This window comes from Stegodyphus dumicola, chromosome 10, assembly GCF_044657685.1.
Source record: "Stegodyphus dumicola isolate Sdum_Otavi_A_Nest chromosome 10, ASM4465768v1".
Classification (NCBI taxonomy): domain Eukaryota; kingdom Metazoa; phylum Arthropoda; class Arachnida; order Araneae; family Eresidae; genus Stegodyphus; species Stegodyphus dumicola.
The window spans coordinates 85,536,299-85,558,134 of NC_140777.1; the positions used below are offsets into that span (position 1 = coordinate 85,536,299).

The window sequence follows — 21,836 nt, forward strand, 5'->3', positions numbered from 1 at the left end:
TTAAATGAGTCCAAAGAGGCATTTTTTTAAAAACATTTTGTGTGTTATATTTATTAAATATCATGTTCTTCACACTTAAAAAATAAAATTCAGTTCAACAGCAATGTTGTAAAATAGTTTGAAAATGAGCATATCTTTAGAATTTCCGATACAGAGACTTGTGCACTGGAGATAAAAAACATTTTTTTTTTTTTTTTTTTTTTTGGTACAATGTTGTCATTGCTCACCTTGAAATCCCTGAGTTTGTTAATCAAATATTTGTTAAAAGTTTTACAAAATATAAAATCAATAAAAAACAAATTTCAAACTTGGTCTTCTACATGCTCATATTCGTAGGAGGATTACATCATTCAAAATTTGATGGCTCTATGTACTGTTGTTTGATCACAATGCAAGAAACATACATACATTTATGCAGATTTTTCATTACTTAATTTCTTCAAATATAATACAGGACTCTAACATTTGGTGGCAACAGTTTGAAAAGTGATTTACTGTTTATAATGATTCAATGAAAAATCGCAAAACGAAAACAACAGTCTTTCAGGGACAAAGGCCCTTTGAACTAAAAAGTCTATTTATTATGGAAAACAAACAGAAAAAAAATGTACAAACCTGGTTCCACCAATACAAAGAAAGTTTCAGTAAGAGGTTTATGACTGTTGCACGATTCACTTACAATGGGAAATTTAAAATAAGGAGAGTGAAAAAAAATATTACAATCAACTCAACTTGCTCAACATATTGAAACATGACTTAACATTCACTTAGTAAACACTAGATTTAACTTCACTTAAAAAACACTAGACTTAACATTCGCTTACATTTTCAATTCTTTGGATAAAGTTCTCTTTCTTTCAAGTTAAAATTTGGATACGAATTTACTTTGTTTTTCCCTTTGGGGAGGGCCAGAATTTTAGGGTGAACTATTATAATTAAAATACATTAGAATGGTTCAGCTAGCTAATTCTGGATACAAAAAAGGAAGGATTTTTTTTTTAAGGAAGAGATATTTTAATTGATTTCAATGTTCCTTCTCCTGACAAAGTGGAACTGAAGTTGATTGAAGTCCTCTTCTTTTATATTCTTTAAAGTTAATTAATTTTTTGAATTACTGTTTTACTTGTTTGAAATATTTCAGTTTTAACATTTATTAAATTCTTTTACACATTTATAGGGTTTTTTTAACATTTATTACTTATGAATTTCAATTTTTGGTCTTTGTGCGAAATTGGTTCTAAATTTCTTACCTTATGCCTTTACTGATGTATATATGGAAGGAAAATAAAGAATGTGAAAAGGATTAAATTAGCAGCGTAAATTAATTTCCCTTCCCTATTCTAAAAATAGCAACATCTATTTGTACTGCGTCATTTCGAGAAAAATCTATGTCACGTGACTCTTACGTAATTCTGGTGATGTAAATTGAACTAAAACTCAAGCAGCCAATAATAATTTTACAGCAATATTAACTATCCAATCAAAATGCTTTGAAAACCAAAACTAACTCAGTCTGACGTGAGATTTCATCCTGAACAATACGCGCTTGCTTTCCACGTTTTGGCCTAGCTACACTGCTGTCTGTCTGCTGCTGCTTTCTTGCTACAAAGTTATCCAAAATGTAAGCCTTTTGGAACAGTCACATTTAATGTGCCAACTTATGTGTAGCCGCAACATGTTGATGAAAATAAAACTGAAGATTTAATCTGCCTTTGCCTCCAATTATGGATCAACACTTCATTATGGATCAACACTTCTGCGCCATCAAAATTCCTGCTCCTGAATACATACTTCCGACTGCAATAGAATGGGGAGGTGCACAACTAGATGCTACAGAAGTCCCATAGATAAAATTTAAATATTTTATGGCTAATTGTTCTTCAGTTATGCAAAAACGCACGTACATACGTACAGATGTCACGAAAAAGCATTTTGAATTCATTTTTCATTTTACAATCCGTTTTAGAAAAAATAGTCCTTTATTACATCCGTACATATACATGGCATGGAAAAAAAACATCTAAATAGATTTGGGAACAATCCAAATGGATATTTCTACTGAAATATGATACCCGAAATTTTTCACAATTACAACACTTATTTGCTTCATAAAAGGAAGAAAAAACACTTCTATCCACCAAACAAAAGCTTCTAGTTCTGCTATAAACCCACCCATTTCAGACTTTGTATCACAAGATCTTAGAAGAAAAAAACAACTGTTTATAAAGAAACAGAAAATATTTAATTTATCAATCTAAATGTTTAATTTGTATACCCCGCAAAATTTTATTAAAAAATAACTTCTGTTCAATAAAAGCTCTGCTCAATTAAAAAAAAATAACAAATTATGGCAATAAAAACTTAGAATTTGTTCTAATTAATTATATTGGGTTTTAACAAAAGTTTCCTGCCACCGCAAATATCGTCTGCACAAACAGTTTCATTCATGTGTTTAATCATGTTTCGTCAAACGATTTTTGGCATTCGAAAAAAAGACACTTGCTTTAACACTGTGTTGTGAAATTTGTAAAAAAATACAGTAATTTTTAAGTATAAGGTATATGAAATGGAACTATCAGGCTGCTATATCAGAATCACGATTTATTTCCAGTTCTGTTGCAAAAAATCAGCTACTACAATTTAGTGTCACCAGATCATGTGTACAGCTTTAGGTACTAGTGTTGTGACACAAGACACTGTGAAAGTTTGGTCTCGAAAGTTCAAAAACAAGGACTACAACATTCAAGAAGCAGAGTGCTCTTGCCAGCCTATTGATGTTGATGAGACTTGGCTGCAGGAACTTGTGAAAGAGGATCAGTATGCAACCATTCGAGAGCTTGCTAAGGAGTTAGATGTTACTGCCATGTCCTGCAGTAAATGCATGTTGAACTATGCATTTATAAACTTGAAGTTCAACCGCTAGGTGTGCAGGAGCTGATTCAAGCAGATGAGGACAAGCGTGTTCAGGCCTGCACTGATCTGCTCGAATATCAACATAAGGACAAAATTCTGGACCAGATTGTCACTTGTGATGAAAATAGGATTTACTTCCAACAACATAGGCTGAAAAGGGTGATGGTCTGCCCCACGGTGAGACCATTGGCAGCATTGCAAAGCACAATTTGACTAACATAAAGATTCCGCTTTGTATCTGGTGGGATTACCACAGCATTATTTACAAAGAGTATCTGGAAAAAAGTAGAAACCCAGAGAGTAAGATGTAGATAGATGGTAATCCGTGTTGACACTGTTATCAAGGAAAAATGTTGAACTGAGTTCCAAAGCAAAAAGCTAATGTTCTATCAAGATAATGCAAGGCCACATGTGTCTGCATTCACTGGCTGAACACTACGGATTTGAATGGGATCTTTTGGCACACCCACCATACAGTCCCAACATAGCTCCTTTGGACTTCAACTTTTTTCACATTTGCAGCTACATCTTGCTGGTGCTAGTTTCCGTTCTACACAGAATGTCTAAAATGAGATTGATCTGTTTTTGGACTTGCGGCCACGAAGTTTCTGGGCCGCAGGCTTCGAAAAACTACCAAAACCTTGGCGGAAAATTAGGAGTTTCGGAGGTGCTTATTACCTGCATTTAAATTTTTAAGTTACCGCATTCATGGATTCCCACCTAACTTTACTAGGAAAGGATCCCCCCGGGAAAGCTTTTGTTACAACCAGATATTTTAACTTTTCAAATATCTGTTTGCATCAGTTTATATAAAAATTTTAAGATATTCCCATTTAAAGTCCCCCTCCTCCAAAAAATTACATATAGTCATAACTTGCTAATCAGCTGCCCAATTTCGTTTTCTAAATTCACTTTTCATTATTACTTCCAGAAAAATGTGCGATTCTGGTATGATGAACATGTACTGCTTTTAATTTTAGTCCAAATCTAACTATTGCAATCTTGCTGAATTAAAACAATTCCAGGTCTTCAGTTAGGAGTATAAGTTTAGCAACATTTAGCAATTTGCTTCAATACTTAACAAGGAAATCCAGTGGTTTCCTATAGCCTTAACAATCAATGTAAATATTCATGTGCATACATTCATACAAATACTGGATCATCTGAACAGATCAGCACATTTTCTTCTAATTATAATGATAAAGTTAATAATAAGTGATCTTCATCGAAATGGTCCAGTAAATAGGCTTTTCAACTTTGCACAATTCTAACATATTTTGTGCAGGGCTAAGAATGCAGAACTCAAAAGTTTATTTTCATCATACTATGCTCTGTTAATTTTAAAAGCAAAAAGTGCTAAACAGACTGCTTGTAAACTTTGTGCAGTGTATGAACAGAATGCTGTTTCTGAGGGCTCACTTTGAAGGTGGTATGAAACATTTATACATGGAAATTTCAGCCTCAAAGATGATACCGACTCTGGATAATCACCCTCTGTAAACAAGGACCTATTAAAAAAGCTATTTTTAAAGCTATCGGGGTTTAAGAAAATAAGATCCTAAATTTAGCTTCATAGAATTTTTTTTTACAGAAATCATTTTTTCTGGAAGTTAAGAATTAAAAAGCTTACATTTTGCCCCGGACCTCATAAATGAATGGATTAGTCTGACATAGGTTGCTAGCAATTTTGAGGAATTCGAAAGCTGCCTCAATTTCATTACTTTTATAAAGTTTTTCTGCTTCTTTAACTCTAAAAAAGAAATAGCACTTATTAATATGCATTTCTATGAATTTCATTCAAACTGATAAAAACACATAATAGGAATATAACATTTACTGCACTGGATGAAAATAAGTCTCATTTTCAATACTGATAAAACTTTCATTGTTTTAAAATAGAATCTAGTTTCTTTAAACACAAATCTGTAGGAACATGATTAAGATAAAGTACTGACATATAAGAAAGGAACACAAACATGCATTGCACCTTAAATATGTCTGAGTTTGCAAAATAAATATTCATAACACCTAAAATAAATCTTAATACATTAATACAATACAGTACAAAGCCTGATATCCGGAATGATATAAAATCCGGTCCTCAAAGCCATCACAAACTTTTTTTTACTTACTTATTCATTTTAAATTTTATTTATTTATTTATTCATTTTCAATTTATTTACTCATTTATTTTGTGTGTGCTTTATGCATGCACATTTGACTCCTTTGTAACTTTGTAACTGAACAAGAAATTACGCCTGTCTATAGAATTAAAGAGAAAGTATTAGATTAGCACAAAAAAAAACGAAGCAACTTAAGCATCTTGAAAGGAAATGTTTAATAAAGTAAACAAATAAAAATGAAGCCTTTCCCCCCCCCTAAATTTTGATAACCTTTAGATCATAAATGCTTCATTATTTCATAAATCATGATTTCATATTTTTAATTTTTAATATTTCTACATGCCATCTTACTAGATTTAAACTGATAATCTAATATCCAGAAAAATCCCAAATCCAGAATCGTGGAAGTACCGAAGAATACAGATCTCAGACTTTGTACTGTGTACAAAGAATAAAAAAAGAAAACTATAATAAATCAAACTAATTCTATATTGAAGACTTACAAATCCTTAGATGTGCACACCTTAGCTTCACTAAAACATGCAACCCCATATGAATCAGGGGGAAATAATTTTCTGGAAGTAAATTAGAAAATAAATTAATTTTCTTAACATGAAATCATGATCAGAATCATTTAAAATAGAACACCTGATAAAATAGCTGACCACATACTAAATACAAACTGATATCTTTATTAAAATTTAAATTTGCAGCTCTTGTGTAACATTCATAATCAAATCCATTTAGATGTTTCTCAGGATATGGCTAAATCTTAAAATATAATTTTTGAAAAATTAATATTTTGAAATTTAAAATAGTAGTTTGAAATAAAAATTCTACATGCCAAATTCAGAAGAATTTCTCCACAAATAAATAACTAATGACCAATTTAGAATTACATGAAATAAGACAGTGTTGGGGGAGAAACATTATAACTGATTTGCAGATGATTTAGACTGTTATACATTGTATTTAGAAGAACTGCCGCATGTTTATTTTAAAGTATCAAAATTTAAAAGTAATTTGTTTGTTAATAAAAATTCATTATGCAAGATTGATGAACTTATTTGTTTTTACACACCATAATTTTAACATTTCAATATTATTAACATGTAACTAGAAAGCATGGTGAATTATTCCTTAATTCAATATGAGATCTGAACTACTTGCAATGATATTCATGAGGCATTCTTATATACCTCAGCTAACCTCTACAAGCATATCTCAACATTTCCTGACAAGTGTCCAAACAGATGAAATATTAAAAATTATGTAAGTAAATGCATTTGCAACTGTAAAATATGATTGGTATTTCATTTTTGTACTTTACAAGTACACTTGTATCTCACAGTAGTTATCTTTTAAACTACTCAAAAGATTCAGCATTTTCCGTGCTCTGAGGTGTTCAGCAGTTCCAGCACTTAAGGGTTAGTTTCTTCTCACCACTATTCTGTCTCAAGGCATTCACTGATCTTGTCAAATCATCCGTTTTATTATCAATGCCCTGAGGTGTTCTGCAGTGCTGTCGTACGTGCCCTTCAGTACCACATTTCCAACACCTTAGAGCCACTTTGTTCTCACTACTACTCCATATCAAAGCATTGACTTGTCTAGATAAATCATCTAAACAAGCCATCAATTGATCCACTGGCTTGTGGACTCGCACAGCTCTGACTGGGTAGCGATCTCTACGAGTTGCTTTCTGCGCTGCCTCGAATTTCACAGGGTACAACACAGCGCTTTTTACATCTTTAACATCAGCCATTCGCAGAGCTTTCTGTATTTCAAGATCTCGGATGCTGTCAATGAAATATTGCAGTGACAGGATTTCCCTTTTTTCTGTTGGGCACTCCAAAAAGGTGAAATGGGACAGCCTTTAAAAATCCGTGGCAAGCTCCTGAAGTGTTTCCATGGGCTTCTGTTGACAAGATTTTAATTGAAGCCTGTTGTAGTCTTTTAAACACTTCTCTCCAAAGCGTAGTTCCAAAGCGCCAGATAGAGCTTCAAAGTCTAATCTCTGATTCTTGGAAAGAGTCTGCAGGTTATCCACTGCGTCTGCTCTCAAAGAAGCGGCAAGATGACAGGCCTTAGCTTGGGGATTCCATCCATTTGCTTCCGCCACTATAGAAAACTGTTTTATATACTTGCCAGGAGGTTTTCCCATCATACATGGATAGCTTCAGTAAGGGACTAGCAGGCATAGGTAAAAATTTAAAACCCTTAGAACTGCTTCCTTCTGTCGCTATGCACTTCTTTAAAATGCCAACTTCTTTGGCAACAGCAGCAGAAACCCTTTCAACAATTTGTTGTTGGACAGCAGGAACTCTTTCTTCAATTTGTTGCTCCACCACAGAAACTCTTGCTTGAATTTCTACAAATTTGTCTTCAACTGTATCTATTCTTTCTTCCATAGCCTTGAATTTGTTTTTTATTATGCAAGTAATTTCTCTCTTCATTTCTTCTTGACCCACTTTCATTTCCTTTTTTAACAGCTTTCATCTCTCTTTTAACGGATTCTCCCATCTTTTCCTGACCAGCTTCCATCTTTACCCGACTAGATTTCACCTCCTCTTTAACAGATTCTTGACAAACTTTTTAATTTCTTCTTTAAATGCAGCAAAGTCTGCCATGAATTGCCTTAACTGTTCTTCTATAGCTCTTGTGATTGGCATTCAAAATCCCACTTTTGATACCAAAAAAGTGTTTCATATGTACGGGTTCATTAAGAATTAAATGCACAAGTTTGATGAAAAATGAATAAAATTTATTTATTATCACAACAAATAAAAACAAAATGCTTAAGTTACCTCAGCTATTCATACAATATTCCAATATCTCACAGTAGTTATCTTTTAAACTACTCAAAATGTTCAATAGAACTAATTCAAATTAGAGAAAGCTAGTCCGATTTCACCGTGAAATCGCTATAGTCAAGAACAGCCGTTTTCTAAACAAAACTGACAAAACAACTACTGAATTGAGAGGTTTTAATCCTTTTTATAAGCTTTTTAAACCACGCACAAAACTGTTTTAGCAATTTCTGGAAATCAAAAAGAGATATTTATTTATTAAATGTTAAATGCACACGCTCTTGTATTTTTAAATTTTCCGGTTTAGCTTTCCCTTAATTCACCACGCGCTGCACTGCATGGGGAATAAAACAATTTAATTTATAACTCTACTAATATTAGCTATTTGAATACCAAATCCATAATACTATATTAGCACTCCCATACATGTTTGTGATGTAAATGTGACATCAACAAACAAGATGGATAGAGAGCACTATAGCTCTCAGTCTAAGAGGCACTAAAGTTTTAGTTTTAGGAGGAGACGTAGAGAGAGGTTTAAAAAATAAGGGAAGTGAAAACAAAATAACCCTGTAATAATTAATGTACATACTTCAGTTATCAGTAGTGTAATTTTAGAGGGATGTAGGAGGTAGTTTTTTAATGTTTAATAAACATTTGTAACTGTTCTTTGATAAACACAATCGTGGGCTAGCTCATGCAGCACAGGAACAGTTACAAAGAAAATGCACATCAGAATAGAACATACACTAAAACGAAACACCTAATATTTAGAAGTAACATTTAAAATTAAAAGTTAGAAATTACGGACACAAAATGCATAACCTATCCTCATCGCAGCTGGAAGTCGAATGACTGCAATTTGCTCTTTTATCACTAGATGGCATTCGATAAAATAGTTCGGTTACATCCTTACAGACACATAAAATGCATAACCTATCCTCATCGGAGCTGGAAATCGACTGGCTGTAAGTCGCTCTCTTCAACACTAGATGGCGTTCAATAAAAACAGTTATGGTCAAATAGTTAAGTTACACATTTAAAAATATGATTACTTTCTTAAATGATATAATAATGATATGATTTCTTCAATGATATGATATGATTTAAAAATAGATAAATTTCAATTTAAAAATATGATTAATTTCTTTGATGAGGCGAGTAGGATACTGAATGACATTAAAATGCAAGTTTAAGAATTTTCATTTTCTATATAATTTAAAAAGGCAAACTGTATACTTGCAATAACCCCCCTTTTTATTTTAATTTAAGATCAGGGTCATATGTATGAATGTATCTTTATGCACTCGCTGCTGTAAGAACGCTTTAAAACTGAATTTCTGCTCATATCAATAAGAAAATTATTTACAAACAGCAGAAAACAAAATTTTAAGGTAATTTTTTAAGAGGATTGCAATAACATATTTTGAAACTTTGGAAATGAATGATTAAACTCGAAAGAGGAGAAAATTTGTTCTTATCATGCTAAACTTTAATCCCTATTACAAGAATAATCTTCAAGTTCAATAATTTTGATCTCAAATTAAACAGTTTATATGAATTTCGGAAACAACACTTCCTTTCTACCATACAGGATTTTATGTATAGCAAACAGCATCAGGATAAAGCAAAGTTTCAGATAGCATTGGGCTAAAGCACAATTTTAGAAATGGTGTATTCTCAACAGGTTTATCAAGTTCCTTCTGTGGCACACATGGCAAAATGCCCATTTTAGCATGACAAAAGTCACTTTTCAGTTGGTTAACAGCCTGTACAAAAAGTACTTAAAACTAATCTACACCATTGCATCTGGTCCACCTGATATTTTTGTTTAAATTTAGAATAACAAAAGTACAAATGGCTATTGAAGTAGATATACTTAAAAAAGGAGGGAGAAAGATTTGATGGTAAATCAGTGCATAATCAATAATGTGCATGATAAATTAGTTCTATAAGGGTTAAGTATAATAATTTTGCTAACTTGGAAAACCCTTTAAACTATAACTTTTTTTTTTTTTTTTTTTTGTTGTGAAACCCTTAAAACTATAATTTTCTTGTGGAACCACTGCCATTCAGAAGGGGGAGAGGTTCAATTACATTGAATATTATTATTGAATGCATGTTACGTAGAATATTTTTTAAAATTATTTCAGCCCAATTTTTCACACAAGCTGATTTATTTCACATTATTTTAGATAACAATAACAACAAAATTTTAAAAAAGTATTTAATTGATTATTTTAGATGGCTAGTTTTGCAGTACATGTATCTATTATTATTATTTATTATCTAATAGGGGGACCGGAAAGTATATGTCATTTCTGCGCATGTCGACAACAACATGCTAAGGGTAGAAGTGGAAGCAAATCCATGTCAAACACTTTTAACCAATCTTGGTCAAAAATCCAAGAACATTTAAAGCAGAATGGAAAAATAAGCAAAGCAGGTGTTTAAACAGGGTTCATAGCCACATTTTAGTTAAGAAAATAAGCACCTATAAGCACTTTTCAAGCACATTTTAAGAAAAAAAATAAGCACCTGTCTAATGACGTTATACACAACTGCATAACCTTAAAAATTAGACTTGTAATTTAAAATATGAGAAATGCAGTATTTATTAAGAGAGAATAAGCATTACCTCAACCATGGAAAATAATTACTTTTTTTTTTTCTTTAAATTTTAAATAACACTTCAATTTACAGAACTAGTTTACAATGAGAGAAAAAAAAAAACTATGCAAAACTAAACTATATTACAAGATTTAATGATGAAATTTCAGTTCAAAATAGAGAAAATAAATAATAATAAGGCATATTTATCGTATTTGCTTGGAACCTAATAATAAATACAATTTATTTTTCCACTCATATTAATATTTAAATAATTTAAATCTAAATTCTGAACATTTTCTAAATTTTCATTGTATACCAGTTTTCCCTTAACAGATATTGCAAGCAAAGTAATTTAAGTAAAAAAGAGGAAACAGATATTGCAAGCAAAGTAATTTAAGTAAAAAAGAGGAACATTTCTGAAATCAGAAGACAGAAATTTGCTTCATGCAGTCATCCTTTAACAGTAAAAGCTTAACTACCCGCATACTTGGAAATTGGCGAATATTCGGACAGTCGAGCGGACCTTGAAAAAGAGGAGCGGAGGGAGGGGGATAGACTGTAGCCGTTCTTTAGATTTTCCCGCTAAATAAATGCTTTTGACATTTCGATATGTGCATCATATAAAAATAAACCAATGGAACTGAAAAATATTCTGCTTAGCAAGCACAGTAAAACTCTTTTAAGTGTTCATAAACAAATCTCGGATAGAACATCAAAATTAATTATCTCTACAAAATATCGCAAACGTTATTGTGCAATACTTGTGCCGTAATTCTTCCCTACATGATATTACACAATCGGAATCAACAGCTGCCAGTATTGGGAGAATAAAGAACTAAATACGAGTAAGTGGGGTGTTTTTCATTCTAATTTTCAACAGACGGCGTTAAATTTTCGGAATAGAATCATTCTTCGCTTGGGTTGGTAGACCGCAGAACTTTTAGTCCTATTCAATCCAGATTGGAAAGTGACAACAAAAAAAAAAAGTCCGCTGCTTGTTTTGCAGCGAACTTGTAACAGTTTCAATATTCGAGATTTTGCGGAGAAGGGGAGAACCTCCCAATCTTCGTACTATATAATGTATTGGCCAAAAAAATGAAATTATTTTGACTATTCGATTACTTTCCCTTTATTTAAGCCATTCCGAATATTATTCATAAAAAGTTAATCTGTGTTAAAACACAACCATTTTTGGAAGTTTACTATACTTCAGCAGTTACTGCAACTATGTTATTATAAACATTCATACATATACTCATAATATAAGCATAATGATCATAATAAACACAAATATGAACTGATCAAGCGGAACAAGAATGCAAATTATTAAGATCTGGATAGAAATTCAAACGTGTGTAGTATTTAGGTGGAAGGAAAAGAATGCCGAATGTACCGAAGTTTTCTACCGCTTTCCCAATTCTTTGACCAATAGAACAACGGGCACCCGTCTGTACTCTTCGTGCACACCAAAGGTTATGTTAATGCAGAGAAAGGGGAAAAAGCTGTTTCCGGGAGTATGATTCACTCTCTGACATTCCATATTAGGAAGAAAAGTTGTTTATTTTGTTTCGGCTTTGGTACGGGGAAAAATAACGCGTTCATTAAAAAAAAAAGCATTAAAAGCAAAAAATAAGCACTAAATAAGGGCTTTAAAGAAAAAGTAAGCACTTATAAGGGCCTTTATATTTTATTTTCAAATATAAGGACTTATAAGCACTTATAAGGACCGCTACGAACCCTGTTAAATTCCCCATAATCTGTCCGAAAAGAAAAAAGCCAACCTATCCATCACATGCAACGTATTGCTTCAAAAGCACCATACAGAACTGTTTTTCGATCGTTTGTTTAGTGGAGACAAAAAAATAAGTCCTATATGATAATCCAAAACTCAAATGGCAGTTTTAATATGGGTTACAAAGGGTTTACATCCAAAAAGGCGCTTCTGGGTGTTTCATGGAGTATTCCCGGAATTGTTCATTTTGAATTGCTGAAACCTGGACAAACTGTTAATGCAGACCTTTATTGTGAACAATTGGATAGAGTGAACCAATCTTTAATCGAAAAATATCAATTGTCAACAGAAAAGGCATCATTCTGCAACACAACAATGCAAGACTGCACCGTGCAAGACGAACACTGGAAAAAATTAATGAATTGGGGTGGGAAGTACTACAGACGAACACTGGAAAAAATTAATAAATTGGGGTGGGAAGTACTACCATACTCAGCCGATATCGCAGCATTGGATTTCCATTTATTCGGATCCCTACAACATTTTCTTAGAGGCAAAAAATTTGAAAATTTGGGTGATGTCCAAAATGTCCTCTCGAGATATTTTACTCGAAAACCAATTGATTTTTATCGTTCCGGGATTGAAAATCTGCACATTAGATGGCAAAAGGTTGTTGATAACGAGGGTGATTACATTATTGATTAAAAATAAAACTTGTTAAAAATGTATTCGTTTGAATTTAATGTAAGAAAACAACATTACTTTTCGGTCCCCCTATTATTATAATCTATTATTATTATTATTTATTATCTATTATTATTATTTATTATCTATTATTATTTATTATCAATTATTATCTATTATAATCTATTATTATTATTTAAATTATGCTTGAAGTCTTTGAACCCCTGAAGAATCTGCTCAGAATATTAAGGTATTTGAACACAGTTTGTACCATACGTTTCTAAAAGTATTACATCTGCATACTTTTTTGTCAACAATCAAAGTGCTCTCAATATTTGCATACTATAATATAACTTTTTTGCATAAAAAATAAAATGACACTATCTATAACAAGCTTTCAATAAAATACCAATTTACATCTTTGTTATAAAATAGCTACTCTGATTATTTAAATTGTATATCTATATATCCTTGTAAATATTCACTACATTATTTCACCCTTTTCTAGTAAATGTTAATAGCACTGCTAGTACACTAATGAATAAGTACATGCATGACACTGTTTCAGAATTTATGTTTTTACATACGCATTCCACTGCGGAGAGAAAGAACTCCATGTATGCAAATCAAGGCCATTAGTGAACCCAAAGCTTTTCATTAATTTTATGTTCGGAAACTTGAATGGTGCAATTATATCCAAAGCTTCTCTATAACTTGAACAATTTGTCTCAGATAAACTGAAAAGAAAAAGATGATTTAAATTTATAGTATAGTTCAATTGATCTATAAATTAATATAACACACTACCGAAAAATTATGCACTCATGATGATATAACTACTAAAATAATTACTAGAGTAGTATGAAAAATTTTTTAAACAAAATGAAGTTTTTCAACTAAATTTTAAATTTTATTTGCAAATTATTTGTAAACAGTAATAACAATGATGCAAAGGAAAAATTCCAATTTATACGTACTTATTTTCTGTCTGAAATCTAAAAGTCTAAAGGTAAATCTTCAAAAAATTTCTGTTGGTTATATTTCATAGTTCAAACACATTGATAGCTAGCTAAATATTAAACTTTCAGATTGACATTTATTCCAAATAATTATAATTTATTCAATTAATCACTAAATACTTTATTTGAACTAAACATAAACAAATTACAAAAATTTTCCAAATGGAATAACTTCCATAATTTGAGAATAATTAATGACAATGAGAATAAATAATTTTTCTTTTATTTATTGAATTTTTCTTTGATGCATTTAATTATATATATATATGTGTATGTTTGTGTGTACGTAAATAAACTTTATTTCTTGCTACAAGCTTGAGCTTTACCTCCTGGCACTCTGATTTTGATAAAGTTGCAACCTTGGAGAAAAATTGCTATAAATTATCTTTAGCAGGAATTGTAGATGCTAATTGGTCCATCTCATTCTTTTTCTAGACTTATTAATTTTCAACTACAGGGTAAAAAACATTGTTTGCATACAAATGCATTCCCAAATAAAGCAATTATTATTGTTATTGCAAAAATTCATAACAGAATATTTATCTTTTGACAAGTGCTAAATAAGATTAATCGGATTTAAATTTTCAAAACCTGTGAATACGACTTAAATTCCCCCCCCCAAAACACACAGTAAAATAATTAACTCTATTTATTTGTTCATTTTTAATCATAATGAAAACACACAGTAAAATAATTAACTCTGTTTGTTCATTTTTAATCATAATGAAAACAATCTAAAACTAAACATTAATCAAAAATCACTAAATCTTAAACCTTTCTTAAAATTTTGGGCATAAAAATTAATTTAAACCTTTCTTCAAATTTTGGGCATAATAATTAATTTAAACCTTTCTTCAAATTCTTACCATAATAATTAATGTTATAACAATGCTAACTCCCAAAAGTGAGAAAAAATTGTTAAAAAATCATCTCAATGTACTAACAACAGCAGACAGTTTTACATCCAATATTTGCAGAAGAAATGCCACTGCTTTAACCCAATGCATTTCAAAGATTGAAACTATACCAAGACAAAGCAACAAGCATACTACAAAAAATACCACATATATATTCCTTGAATTTCATCTACAGACTATTACACCTCTGGTCTTTTGAAAATAGCTCCTTCAAAGCACAAACCCACAATGATGAATGGACTCTGGAATGTAGTAAAAGAGGAATGGAAATCATGGAAATTTTATGTAAAGCTCTTCTAACATGGAAATCAAGCTGCAGACTAAGTTAAAAAAAAAAAAAAAGGAGGCAAATAAAAAAAAAGAAAAAAAAAAAAAAATTCTTTATATTTTAAACATTCATTAAATGACCACAAAATAGTTCTAAAAATGCTGTATAAACACCCCCTAAGAAAACTCTGCATAAAACCACACAATCAAAGGATTGTATTTATCATATTCTCAATAAAATTTTCAAAATGCAGTTTTACTTGTCAAAGAAAAAGATCTTAAGTGATGCAGTTAATTAAGCTTGGAGAAAACTGATACGTATTTCAACAATCTGGAGCCAGAATACATGATATTCCACTGAATTACTTAAACACAGTGAAAAAAAAATTACCTTTAAAAGAATATGTAATGTTAAAAAATTGATTTAAAAATTCAATTAACTGAATTCTAAATTTAAAGAAAAAATATTACTATTTTCTTAATTAGTCAACAAAATTAACTCAAATTTAACAAAGAGGAAAATATTTTTAATATTTAACAGAAAAGTAACATTAGTTCCTTCTTACTTCAAAAAGCAATGAAGAAGCAAATTATGTAGGGATGTCTTTTAAAAAACTTATGAGGTTGATGTGGGGGTTTCTTCCAATGAGATGAAGGCATGGAGAAATGACTGAGAAATGCTCTAGCAACAGGTAGAGCAGGATAAAATGTACTTCAAATCATATGGTAAAAAGAGATAGAGCTGGTTTACAATGAGTGAAAAAAAAAAAAAAAAAAACTAGCAGGACTAATCTATATTATAAGATTAAATGATGAGATTGCAGTTCAAAATATAGAAAATAAATAATAAACCAAATTTATTGTATTCGCTTGGCACCTAATAATAAATGCAATTTATTTTTTCACTCATATTAATATTTAAATAATTTAAATCAAAATTCTGAACATTTTCTAAATTTTCACTTTATAACAGTTTTCCCTTAACAGATATTGCAAGCTAAGTAATTTAAGTAAAAAAGAGGAACATTTCTGAAATCAGAAGATGGGAAATTGCTTCATGCAGTCATTCATCCTTTAATAGTAAAAGCTTAACTAACCCGCATACTCGGAAATGCCGAATATTTAGGATAGTCAAGCGTAACTGGAAAAAGAGGACAGGGAGGGGGGTGTAGATTGAATTTTCAGCTAAATAAATGATTTAGGCATTTATATATCTGCATCATATAAAAATAGACCAACGGAACTGAAAAATATTCTGCTTAGCAAGCACAGTAAAACCCTTTTAAGTGTTCGTAAACCAATCTCCCACTGAACATCAAAATGCAAATCTGCAAAATATCGCCCCTGCGTGATATTACGCAATCGGAATCAACAGCTGCCGGTATTCGGAGAATAAAGAACTAAATAAAGGGAAAGAAAGAGACTTACTGATCTGGGGTGTTTTTTATTCTAATTTTGAACAGACTGCATTAAATTTTCAGAATACATTCTTCGCTTGAGTTGGCAGACCGCAGAACTTTTAGTTCTATTCAATCCAGATTGGAAAGTGATTCAAAAAAAAAAGTCTGTTGCTTGTTTTGCAGTGAACTGTAACGGTTTCAATATTCGAGATTTTGCGGAGAAAGGGGAGAACCTCCCAACCTCCGTACTGTATAATGTATTGGAAAAAAAAAGAAATTATTTTGACTATTCGATTACTTTCCTTTTATTTAAGCTATTCCAAATATTATTCCTTAGAAAGCTAATCTATGTTAAAACACACTTACCCATTTTTGGAAGTTTGTCTATCCATTTTTGGAAGTTTATCTATATTGCAACTATATAAATATTCATACATATGCTCAGAATATAAGCATAACGATCGTAATAAATGAGAATATGAACTGACCACATGGAACGAGAATGCAAATTATTAAAACCTTGATAAATATTCAAACGTGTGTAATATTTGGGTGGGAGGAAAAGAATACCGATGTACCGGAATTTTCTACGGCTTTGGAAATTCTTTGACCAATAAAACAGCGAGCACCTGTCTGTACTCTCCCACGCACCAAAGGTTACGTTAATGCAGAGAAAGGGGGAACAGCTATTTCGAGGAGTATGATTCACCATCTGACATTCCAATTAAGGAAAAAAAGCTGTTTATTTCATTTTGGCTTTGGTACGGGGGAAAAATGCACGTTCATAAAAAAAAAAAAAAAAAAAAAAAAAAAAAAAAACACTAAAAGCAAAAAATAAGCACTAAAAACAAAAAAATAAGGGCTTTAAAGAAAAAGTAAGCACCTATAAGGGCCTTTATATTTTATTTTCAAATATAAAAAAGAATTTTGGAAAAATTATAATATTTTGTATTTAAAAAAAAAATTTTAAATGAAGCTTCCGAGTACACTTCTCACATCTTTAAAAATGTTATTTTGGCAACAATTTTGCTGTCTTATTGTTGTTGATAGATTTTTGATGAAATCACATCATTTTGAATAGTTTCATTCTTTTAGAAAAATGGGTTTGGTAACAATTTTTCATTGTATTTCTTATGTCACTGTTTTTAAGAGATTGGCATATTTCATTGTCATTTATTTATATATATATATGTCATAATAAAAGCAAAAGGAAAGATGGAACACTGTAGATGCGTGATTAGACCCATATTGAAGAAGATTTTGATTGCGTAGTATGCTAGTAATGCTAATAACTTGGTAATATGTAAAGAACTTGGCAGTCGAGGCAGTTTTAATTCCATTTTTATTTGCAATTGATATTCGTGACCACAATCACTTGGCACTCTAGTCGTTCCTTTCCACAGAAGATTTACATTTTTGATATTGTTGAGATAGAAAGCAAGGCAGAGAAATTACATCTTAGCACAGTAGAGAGCAAAAGCTAAAGTGCGTAGTTATGAAAGATGGAAGCACGCGAAGAGAAAAGTTTTGGTTTACAATTATTATGTCATCAGAGCTGCACGGGCCATAGAATGATCTAGAAATGACGCAATGCAGAGAAGTTATTACGATTTTAGAATAGAGAGGAAGAATTAATGTTTATAGTTTAAACTATAATTTTGATTCATATATTTTTATCTTACATATATATATATATAGATAGATTTTTTTTTTTTTTTTATAAAGTAGTTCTGTAGAGTAAAATTCTGAGTGGAATTTTATGTTTTTTGAGTTGCTTTCATGTTATTTTTTGCTTATTTCACTGTTTGTAAGATATTGAAAAGTTTTGCATGATTTTTTTTTTCTTCAATGGAAAGTTGGTTAATTTTTTTATTAGGATAATTAATATTTGCATTAAGGGATATAGCTTATTTCATTGTAATTTTTTCCTCTTGAAAATATAAGATAAAATATTAATTATACTCTGCTTTTCAGAATTTTTTGTTTTTTGTATTCTTTTATGTTTTTTATTGCTCCTTTTACTTTTTTAAGATATTGAAAATTTTTGAGTGATTTTTTTTAGGAAATAAAGTTCTTAATCTCCTTTATACTATTTGAGTTCTTAAGATTTTGCAAATGGAAGTTGATTAATTTATTTATTAGGATAATTGATATTTGTATTAAGGGATATTGCTTTAATTTTGTTTGTAATAACTTTTTTTTTATGAAGTTGTTCTGCAGAGTAAAATTCTACGCAGTTTTTAAATTTAACGTTTGGTGTTCCCTTCAACCATTTTTCCAGTACATTCAAAAGCCAGACGAAGGCTGGCAGCAAAGCTGCTAGTTATGAATATTTTAATAAAACTGTCAGTTCTCAATTTCTTTGCTTTCTTTAATTCCTTCAAGGCTTGTGTCTAGTGGAAAGACAAGACATTAAAGGGAAGATAAATATGTTAAGATAAAGACTTCTGAGATCAAAAGGAGAAAATTCAAATGATTTTCTTTGCACTGTTCTTTCAAAAATTCTCCAAAAGATAAATTTAATTAATCACAAAATTCCCATAAAACATTAGGAAGACACTTTTCATTTTGTCACATTCTTCTAGAAATTGCAGTCTACAAATCTTGCCTTCAAAATAATAATCTATAATTTTTTCCTTTAAAACTTTCCAAGGCACAAACAAGGTCTAAAATCTGAAAGAAAAATTATCCCTACCAACTCTGTAGAGCAAAAAAGCCAGAAGATTTTGGGGGGGGGATATTCAGAAAAGGGAAGGGTAAAATGAATTTTCAAGAGAAAACTGATACGTATTTAAATATCCTGAAACAACTAGATGGGAAAACACACTTAACACGAAAAAATATATTTAAAAAAAAAAGACAAACGATATTAATTTTGAAATAATTACAGTAGCATTTTTGCTTCTCCTATGAAGTGTTTCTAAAACTGTGCTTTATAGCATTTATTATCTTGTTTATTTTTAAGAAAGAAAATATTTCCAAGGCATCAAAATGGAAAGTAATGTCACTTTAAAATATGGCAGTATAAAATAAAAATGATTTTTAATGTTATTTCTTAAATATAATTTTAATATATTATAATTATTTTTATGCTATTTATCAATCTCATCATTCTCACATACTCTGCTGAGACCTGGGCAATGACAGAAAAAGCTAAAAGTATCATTTCTGTATTTGAAAGAAAAATTTTGAGAAGCATTTTTGGTGACATAAAATGTAACAATATCTGAAGAAGAAGAGCTAACTCTATAAATCCTTTAAAGAAATAGATATAGTAAAATATATAAGGATTCAGAGAATTAAATAGGCAAAACACCTGTGCAGAATGGATGAAAATCGAGTAACTAAAAAAGATCTCAGCCAGACCATTCAACACCCGAAAAAGTGGCAGACCTAAACTTAGGTAGATCCACTGTTTGGAAACAGACTTAAGAATTTTAAAAATAACCAACTGGATGTCATGGCCAGGGATAGAAGAGGTTGGAATTCGATTCTGAGGAAGGCAAAGGCCCATCCTGGGCTGTCTGGCCATTGAAGAAGAAGAAGAAGGTCAATCTCATCATGCTTCAAAAAATCACAAATCTCTGAATAAAAAATTTCGCATACAAACTGATTCTGAAATCTCCAAAATGCTGATAATTTAGCAAATTCAAAACCACATAATAAAAGAACTCGTATCCCAAAAAGGGAAAGGTTTTTTTATGTAATATTTATTTTATTATTATTATATTTGCAAAAAAGAAATTACTTCGAAAAGTTTGCTTCAATCAAGGCAGGGCCTCGTGCTTCTAAACCTTGAGTATATGGCATTTATACTAAAAAGTAATTCAAATATTAACCCATCAAATACATATCTGTCAATGCATTGCAAAAAAAAAATATTCTTCCAAATTGTTAATTCACACTCAAAATGGCAGTTGAAAACACACTGGAATGTCAGGTGAGTATAATTAAAGACCTTTTGAAAGTTTTGGGCAAAATACTTTGGGATTTTAAATGACCAAAAATTTTTTCCAAAAAACATACGGACTTTTAAGTACTTTTAAATTTTAGTGTACAAACCCTGGACTAAAAAAAAGGAAGAAAAAGCTAAATTTTTAAAGAAAGTCTATAAAAGTAATTAATAGTGAAATATATACAGTAGAAGTTTTAATCACAGACAAATTTTTCAAACAAGGAATGTCTTGGATGACAAACGATGTTGCAAGGTACTAACAAGTTAAGCCAGCCGCAAATAATACTCCAAAATGCAGTTAATGCACTGCAGGAAATGTTTTCAAAAGAAGATGGATGCAGAATGTTCCTAGTTATTTGATCCACAAAACTGGGGCAGAACAGGGTAAGGTGCAAAGGTTCATAGAATATTATCACCATAATAAAGCAGTAATAAGCTGCAGCACAAGTTTTTTCACAAAATCACGTCTCACTTTAAAAACATTTTGAAACAGAAAGAAATATATGATATTCAAAAACATTTTTTTAAGAAAAAATCTGATGTGTACACTACATAAATTTTTTGTATGGAATATTAAATTATATACAATTTTTCCTGTATTTCATTTAAACTAATTTACTCGAATTTCATTACAGATATATTTCTCATTCAATTATTTCAGTTCTCACTTCGCAACATGGCAAAAATAAATAAAACCTCAAAATATCTTTATTAACAATTGAAAAATATAGAAAGATATAAAATATAAATACAGTTAAATTTACAGTTAAAAAACAGTTAAATACACAAATACAATTTAAAGAACATTTTCTACAATTTAGAATTTCTATGCAAAAACAAGCAATTCAGCCAGCAGGTAAGAAGGCAGATTTTTCGGTGCACAAAACTAGTCTACTTTTGGTCTTGCTCAACAAAAAGTTGCTTGAAGGCGTAGAAAGTAACTTAGTTTGTTGTGAGCGCTATGCTGAGTCAATATATGAGATAATTTAATAACTTAAATGATAATTCAAAAATGGATTAAGCATGGTTTAATTCGCTTTAATTTGCAATAATAGAAGATAGCGTTATGTTTGTTGTTGCAAAGCTTAAGTCTTTTTTTAGATTGGCAACAAATCCACTATTCTGCTAAGTTTCAAATGTAAACAAATATGGCTGCTATGGTAAAAGAAATTAGGCTTAGCCACACATAAACAACTTTGAAATTGTTGATAATTCTACAAATATTGCATGCATGTTATTTAAAGGCATAAAAACTTTTAACCGGAAGATAAGAACAACATACGTCAATTTTAAAGCAAAAAATGCACAATTTACCCAACGTATAAGAATAAAGAACTGAGCTCATGGAGCCAAGTAACAGAGTGGGTATATATATATATATATACTTTTGGCACAGCCGATTG

The 21,836-nt window shown here is 30.7% G+C and overlaps 1 protein-coding gene across 8 annotated transcripts in view; it reads right to left on the reverse strand.

The window, feature by feature from the left end:
• LOC118193430 (uncharacterized) overlaps positions 1 to 21,836 on the reverse strand; it is a 123,925-nt gene that overhangs the window by 42,626 nt on the left and 59,463 nt on the right. For 7 of the 8 annotated variants that reach the window (XM_035364523.2, XM_035364516.2, XM_035364522.2 and 4 more), the window contains 3 exons: positions 13,463 to 13,612; positions 5,540 to 5,611; positions 4,544 to 4,663 (listed from right to left, as the gene is read on the reverse strand). In XM_035364523.2, coding sequence (XP_035220414.2) covers positions 4,544 to 4,663; positions 5,540 to 5,611; positions 13,463 to 13,612 — 342 coding nt within the window. The remainder of the gene's footprint in view (positions 1 to 4,543; positions 4,664 to 5,539; positions 5,612 to 13,462; positions 13,613 to 21,836) is intronic. The other variant, XM_035364518.2, reaches the window with a different exon arrangement.